The following is a 7,181-nucleotide window of genomic DNA, read 5'->3' on the forward strand; positions in this document are numbered from 1 at the left end:
CTGCGGCCCTGCCAAGCTGCCCTTCCTCCGGGCCGTCCCTGCTCTGCCCCGCTGCCCTGTCGTGGATGAGTCAGGAGTCGTTATGAAATGTCCAAGGCTGGGCCGGCCCCTGGGGCGGGGCTGCACTGGCCTCCTGCCCGACCTTGGCTCTGGGCCGAGTGGAAACTGCAGCCAGAGTTTCACCACCTCCTCCCTCAGGGGCCTCTGGATCCTCTCCTGGACCACAGAGGAGTCCGGGCCCACAGAAGACCAGCATGAGGCCAGGGCCACACAGCTGTGCTTTAGGGAGCTCTGAGCTGGCGGGTCCAGCCCAAGGTCTGGTGAGCAAGGGACCCAGCCCGGGAGGAGGAAGAAGAGAGCCCAGGACAGTGACCCCAGGAATTACGGGGTGGGGTGGGGTCTGGCAGTCTGGAATCACAGGGAAAGCCCTGTCCCTGCACCAACCCCGCCCCCGGCCCCTGTGAACCTTAGTTTTTCCATGTGCAAAATGAAGAAGTCAGAGCCAAAGAGGGCTGGAGTCCAGAAAGACAACCTCAGGATCCACGCCCGCTGACCCCTCCATTCCCTGGCTCTCCCCGGGCTTGTCCACCGACACCGCCTCACAGAACATGCAACTTGACCTTTTACAGTGAGGAAACCAAGGCCCTGAGAGGGGACAGGACTTGACCACATGGGGCACGAACATCAGGGCTGGGACCCACACTGGAGCAGAGGGGCTGTGTCGTCCCCAGATGTCCCCTACCACCTCCGTAGGGAAGACTGCCCTGCTCTGCCCTCGAGGACAGCTGTCATGATGGGTCACCACGGTGGTTCTTGTGACCTTGGTCCCCTGGGGCCTGAGCTGTGCCAAGGAGGCCTGCCCTCTGCCTTATGGCGGCCCCCGCCCCAGGCACACCTGTCGGAGCCAGCACAAAGCGGGATGGTTCCCGAGCGGCTGCTGGTGTCAGCCAGGTGATTAGGTTACAGGCGTGGCGGCAGGAGCATCCTTTGTGCCACCGCCCCGTGCCTGCCGCCTGGGGCCCACCGCTGCCCCTCTGCCTTGGTGCCTTGGGTCTGCCTGGCATCCTGGCCTGGGGCCACTCGGCCGACCCGGCACCTGGGAGGCACTCCTCATCGCCCCAGCCCTCCCCACTGCCCCTGCCTACCTGGGGGGCAGGAGAGGTCTCCTGGCCACACCGGCTCTGGTCCCTGGAGGCTTCAGCCAGCTGGGACGGGGGTGGGGGGCCGCAGAGCCCCCGTCCTCTGCGTGGGATGGAGCCCCCAGCCGCTGTCTGTCACGTGGCTCAGCATGTGACAGCCCTGCCCTGCCGTCTGGAGCGGAGCCAGGCAGAGGCAGAGACAGAGTTGACACCAGGCAGGGCTGGGCTGGGGCTGCTCTGGGGCTGGGCTGGGGCTGCGCTGACGAACCTTAGTCAGGAGCCACGCCCAGAAAGGGGCAGCCACTGGCCTAAGGCTACACAGCAAGTCAGGGACCAGCACGAGAAGGTGCTGGTGGGTGAGATGGGAGTTGCAGGATCCCGGAGGAATCCTCCCTGGCCATGGATCGCCTTGCAGGGGCTACCCGGGAACTTGTCAGGAGCCCAGGAACAGCCTGGGCATCTCCGAAGAGGCCCAACCGCCTGGCATGGGGTCCTAACCTGGCCTGGGAGTCTGAATGGGCACTGCCCCTCGGGGTGGAACCCCGAGGTTCTGGAGAGGTACCAGCCGTCTCCCCTCTCTGGGTTGGATGCCTCTACTGGTCCTCGAAGTTCAGGAGCTCAGTGGGTCTGGAGTTTCTGTCCTTGTTGTGGAAAACTCGAGATGAATGGGGAGGGGTCTGCGTGGGGTGCCACCGAGAGGCCCGCTCAGGGCCTGCTCTGGTGGGTGACAGGCTCTGCTGAGGACCCAGGCCAGCAGGTGGGGTGGATGTTGGGGAGCACAGAGGCTGGAAGAGGGGACACAGAGGCCCTCACTCCCCCACATTTACCTCAGCCCTGCCCTTTGGCAACTCCTCTGCCGGAGGTTTTGGTATGGGGGCTTGGATGAAGTGACCTTCATCATTGTCACCTCCGGCCTCCTTCTGCAGGGTAGAGAGGTGGGGGAGGGTGGGCTGGCCACGGGGGGTGATGGCATCAGGTAGACTCATTAATTCACTCATTCATTCCCTCCCTCCCTCAGATACCTGGTATACAGTAGGTGCTCAATAGGCACGGGCGCTTTTCTGCCCTTTTCCTGCCCTCCTGAGGCAATGGCCCCCCTGTTCTTGTCTCTGAGGCCCTGTCCCCCCACTTCCTTGTCTCTGCCTTAGAGGCAAGACCACCCTGGCTCCTCTCTCCCCCGGCCCCCCCCCCGTAGGCTCCCCTCAGAGACGAGCAGGACCCATTCCAGGGGCGGAGTCAGAAGCTGTTGGCACTAACTTGTCGCCAAGAGCCGACACGCACTCGGCAAACCTAGACTAAGCACCACGGCATGCGAAGCCCTGGGTCGGGCGCTCAGTACAAATTCTCATGTAAGTCTCTGACCTGGTCCTGGCTTTGCGGGAGAGACAACCGGCTCAGAGAGGTGCAGTGACCGGTCAGGCCCACACAGCAAGAGTGACCGATGGGGACTCCGGCTCGGCCAGGCCTGGCCCTGGCCCACAGCGTTTCCAGGGTGCCCTGAGTCCTTGCTCAGGAGCCCATGGGAGTCACCCTCGCTCCTGGGAGCCTCGTCTCTCAGCCGGAAGCAGCAGCCGCCGTTCCTTGGACATGTGCCCTGCCAGGCTCTGGGCAGGGTCCTTGGCGCCTCTCAGCTTGGGGACACCTCCCAATGGCCACCCCCAATTTTTAGTTTAAACAGTGGTAGGTCGACTCAATGCCGGTGCCAGGGAAGTGGTGTCAGGTGAGTGGAGCGGGCCCGACATGACTCCCCGGGACCCAGTGCAGAGGACACGCTGCTCTTGCCCGACAGCACCCAGGAGAGGTTTCGGGGCGTCCGAACTGAGTAATAGTTCTCTTCTCCCATTTGCTTTTCCATAAGGAACAGCTGTTCTATCATAATGAGAACAAACAATAAGACCTATTATAGAGAGAATAATTTAAAAACTGGGGGGGAGGAGATATGGTTGCTCATCCTTGGGGACTTGACAGTAAGTGTGTGAGTCCTCTGGGGGGGGCAGGGGGGCTGGCCTCGCTCAGTCCTCTGTCCTGTAGGCCACCCTGGCTGCATTATCTGGCCCCACCCCCATGCTGGTCCAGCAGGCACTCCCAGGCTTGAGGGTCAGGGGGAGAAAGCGATGTCATCAGCCCCCAGAGGGTCAGGGTCACCCAGGCCGACTCTCTGGGCGCTGGGACCCTGGCGGAGCCAAGCCACTGCCCATGAGCTTCCCTGGGGAGAAATACCCTGGCCTCTCTCCTTCTCCCCACCCCCACCTCCTGCTCGAACCTCCCATTGGCTGAATGGCTGAAACTCACCAGGGAGCCTCTTGCTCAAGTATCTGAGAGCCGGAGCAGTTTGCCAGTCACATCCAAACTGACACCCGGGCGGAGCCAGGGACGACTTTCCGGCTAGTTTCTGAGCATAGCAGACTTCAGGAGCCCCGGGGCCCAAAGTGCCTGCTTCTCACATTCCTCTGGGGTCACCATGTGGGAACGGTTACAAGACCAAAATTACTCATCACTCAACTTGGGACATTTATACATGTATTCTTTGTGTCTTTTTTAATGAATTGATTTTTTTGTCATTTAAATGTAAATATATCTCCTTTTTGCTTTTATTTATTTATTTTTAATGTTTATTTTTGAGAGAGAGACAGAGCACAAGTGGAGGAGGGGCAGAGAAAGAGAGGGAGACACAGAATCAGAAGCAGGCTCCAGGCTCTGAACTGTCAGCATGGAGCCCAATGCAGGGCTCGAACTCAGGAACTGTGAGATCAATGACCTGAGCCGAAGTCAGATGTTTAACCGACGGAGCCAAAGGCGACCCCAGAGCAGTTTAAAATTAGTGGAACCTCTGTGGCTTTCAGTTAGGCATCAGACTCTTGATCATGTCATGATCTCACTGTTTGTCAGATCAAGCCCCACATCGGGCTCTGCGCTGACACTGTGGAGCCTGCTTGGGATTCTCAGTCTCCCTCTCGCTCTGCCCCTCCCCCGCTCTCTCACTTTCTCTCTCTCAAAATAAATAAATAAACCTTAAAAAATAATGAAATGAAAAGTCACCAGCAGGCCACAGGAGTTCCATGTGAAACAAGGACTTTAGTTAAATACTCCCGGGACCCTGAACTGTACAGTGGCCTCTTTTAGAGGCGTGGACTGTGACCGCAGAGACAGCGTGCAGGTGTCGTGTGTGCGGGCTAGAGCACTGTGCGTGTCCGCTCGGCATTTTCCTTACAGGGAGGACCGCCGGCCCCCTGGAATGTTCTGCTCCCCTGGCTGCCTTCCCTTTGCTCCCTGATTGCTTCTTTTTTCTTTTTTTTAATTTTTAAAAAATGTTTTATTTATTTTTGAGAGAGAGAGAGTGAGCAGGAGCGTCAGAGAGAGGGAGACGCAGAATCTGAAGACAGGCTCCAGGCTCTGAGCGGGCAGCACAGAGCCTGACACAGGGCTTGAACCCACAAACCCCGAGATCATGACCTCAACTGACTGAGCCACCCAGGCGCCCCCCTCTGGTTGTTTCTTAAAACACACTCTGCTGGATTTCATCTTGGGGACCTTCCGGCGGGAGATAACGCACCAGGGGTTTCTGAGTCCACCTGAGACGGGGGTTCAGCAGGCCTTGACCCTTCTCCCCCCGAGCGGACAAGCCTGCCCCAGAGACCCTTACCTTGGACGACACACACACACAGCCAGGGTATGGAAATGCCTGGCTGCCTTGGAAGTACCCGCACAGCCTGTGGGTTCTTCCCCGCCTTGCCCCGCGGCCGTGCCCTGTCCTCACCCCACGCCCGGCCCACGACAGGTGGTGGGTCTTGGGCCACAGCTTCAAAAGGCCACATCCCAGAGCTCCCTGGTCCCTCCAGAGGCCACTCATCTTCGCTCTCTCCATTCTTATGAGTTTTGTGGGCCCGCCCTCTTTCCGACGTAGTGACAACTAAACCTTTCCGTCCGGCTCCACAAGAGCCATCTGACTGCGGCACCTGCTCTCTCACGCCCCTAAAGGTGTGTGTGCTCTGGGGTCCAGGATGTCTCTGTCCCTCCGGTCCCCCTCCATCCTGTTTCTTGTGGGCAGAAGCCCTTTTCTGCTTATCCCCGTTTGGCACCCGTGGGAGTACTGGGTCTGTGCAAGGCAAGGGGCTGGGGCTTCCCACACTCCTGCCAGAGAAGACCGGGCACTCGGCTGGCGGGGGGATGCCCTGGGGACCCTGCTTCAGGGAGACAGGGCCCTTCCCCAGCCTTCTCCTTCCTGGCTTGTCCTGAGTCCTTGGTCATTGGCGGAGGAGACATGGCTGCCGGCACCATGCACTTGGCTGAGTTCTTTCTGTCCTTGGAGGCCTCAAGGGAAGGAGGGCCTTATAGACCACAGACAGGCTCTCCCCAGGCCCAACATGGCTTCGGAAGGGGTAAGGGTTCATTCCTGGCACCACTCTCCTGCAGAGCCTCTGAACCCCCTGCCTCCCACCCCTGCTCCACCGAGCTCACACTCTGAGGCCACCCTGCCCACCTCAGGCAGCCATGCTTCCTGCTCCCCGCCACGTCCCCTGCTCACCCACTGAATTCTACAGGACTGCATCCTCCCGGGGGTGTTCAAGTCCCCCCCACTAGCCCCATGACCTCCTGGACCTCCTCATCCCTTCCCATCCTGCGCCACAGCCACACCCAGGACCTGGTCGTCGCCCAAGGTAATGAACCCCACATCCGTTCTCTGATCATGGGCTCCTGGCCTCCCAGCATGCACTGCATCCCTGCTGTGTCCTGTCTCTTCCTGGCCCTAGACCTTGAGTCCGCCCTCCCTTCTGCCTCTTTTGAGGCTCCTACTTCTGGGCAGCTCCAGCTGTCTGCTCTCCGCACATCTGGGCCTGGGTGTCATTTGGAGAGAAATTGCAGCCTGACGCCTCTGCAGATTCATGCCCTCCACACCCCCAGCTCTCCGCCTGCCCAGCAACTGTTCTGGGATGGGTATTCACCATTCACTCACTTATGCGTCCACTCACATTTATCGGGCACCTACTCAGGGCTGGTGCAATCCTCCTTGTGAGGGGTACATGGTGAGGATTTGCTCGGGAAGTGGGGGGGGAGGCCCTTAAACCACAGAAAACCAGAAGGGAAATAAGGGTGGGGGTCGTACCTGCCATGAGTGGCTTCTTATGCTGAGAGTTGAGGGACGGAGTCAGAGGAGGAAGGGTGCTCCCACCAAGAGGAACAGTATGGGCAAAGTGGGCGAAGCAAGGAAAACTGGATACTTTTGAAAACTGAGATATAATGGACATATAACCTTGTGTAAGATTAAGGTGTAGACATATTGATTTGACACGTTGTTGGAATATGATTGCCAGCTAACACCTCTATCACATCACATAATCATTTCTTCTAGCGGCACGAATAATTGAGATCTAGGCTCAGCGGATATGTTATTTATCAATTTTGTTGTCTGTAATCTCTGGGCTGTGTGTTACATTTCTAGGATTTATTTTATTATTTTTCGTAGTTTTTAAAATAATTTTTAAATGTTTGTTTATTTTTGAAAGAGAGACAGAGTCTGAGCCAGGGAGGGGCAGAGAGAGAGGGAGACACAGAATCCAAAGCAGGTTCCAGGCTCTGAGCTGTCAGCACAGAGCCGGAGGCGGGGCTCGAACCCACAAACTACAAGATCATGACCTGAGCCGAAGATGGACGCCCAACCGACTGAGCCACCCGGGCACCCCGCTCTAGGATTTATTTATTCCAGCTGTAGGTATGTATCCTGAACAAGGCCGCTTCCATACCCCCACCCCCTTCATCCTGCCGTGGGGGCCCTTTGCTGACCTGCAGGGGGGCTAGGGATGATAGCGGGAGCACTGAGGAGAGCCTATTACAGGAACAGCCCTGGGAAGCAGTGCGGAGTGGGAAAACGCAGACACAGAGAAGTGGAGTTCATTCCCAAAGTTACAAAGCCAGGGGGTAGCTGAGCGAAGATCCGAACTTGCGCCTCCCATCTCAGGCCAGGTCCCGGCGGCCCGGGGGACAGCCGGCCACGCCCCTCACCGCAACCCCGCCCCCTCGGGCCCCTTAGGTCCGCCTCTCGCG

At 58.5% G+C, this 7,181-nt stretch overlaps 1 protein-coding gene across 1 annotated transcript in view; it reads left to right on the top strand.

Annotated features, from left to right (window-relative positions):
• Positions 1-919: 919 nt before the first annotated feature.
• The window catches only part of UNC93B1 (unc-93 homolog B1, TLR signaling regulator), a gene marked incomplete at its 3' end in the record, with an annotated part of 15,871 nt that continues 9,609 nt past the window's right edge, over positions 920-7,181 (top strand). Inside the window, exon 1 of the mRNA XM_029957369.1 lies at positions 920-951. Coding sequence (XP_029813229.1) covers positions 920-951 — 32 coding nt within the window. The remainder of the gene's footprint in view (positions 952-7,181) is intronic.

Source organism: Suricata suricatta, chromosome 11 (genome assembly GCF_006229205.1).
Source record: "Suricata suricatta isolate VVHF042 chromosome 11, meerkat_22Aug2017_6uvM2_HiC, whole genome shotgun sequence".
Lineage (NCBI taxonomy): Eukaryota > Metazoa > Chordata > Mammalia > Carnivora > Herpestidae > Suricata > Suricata suricatta.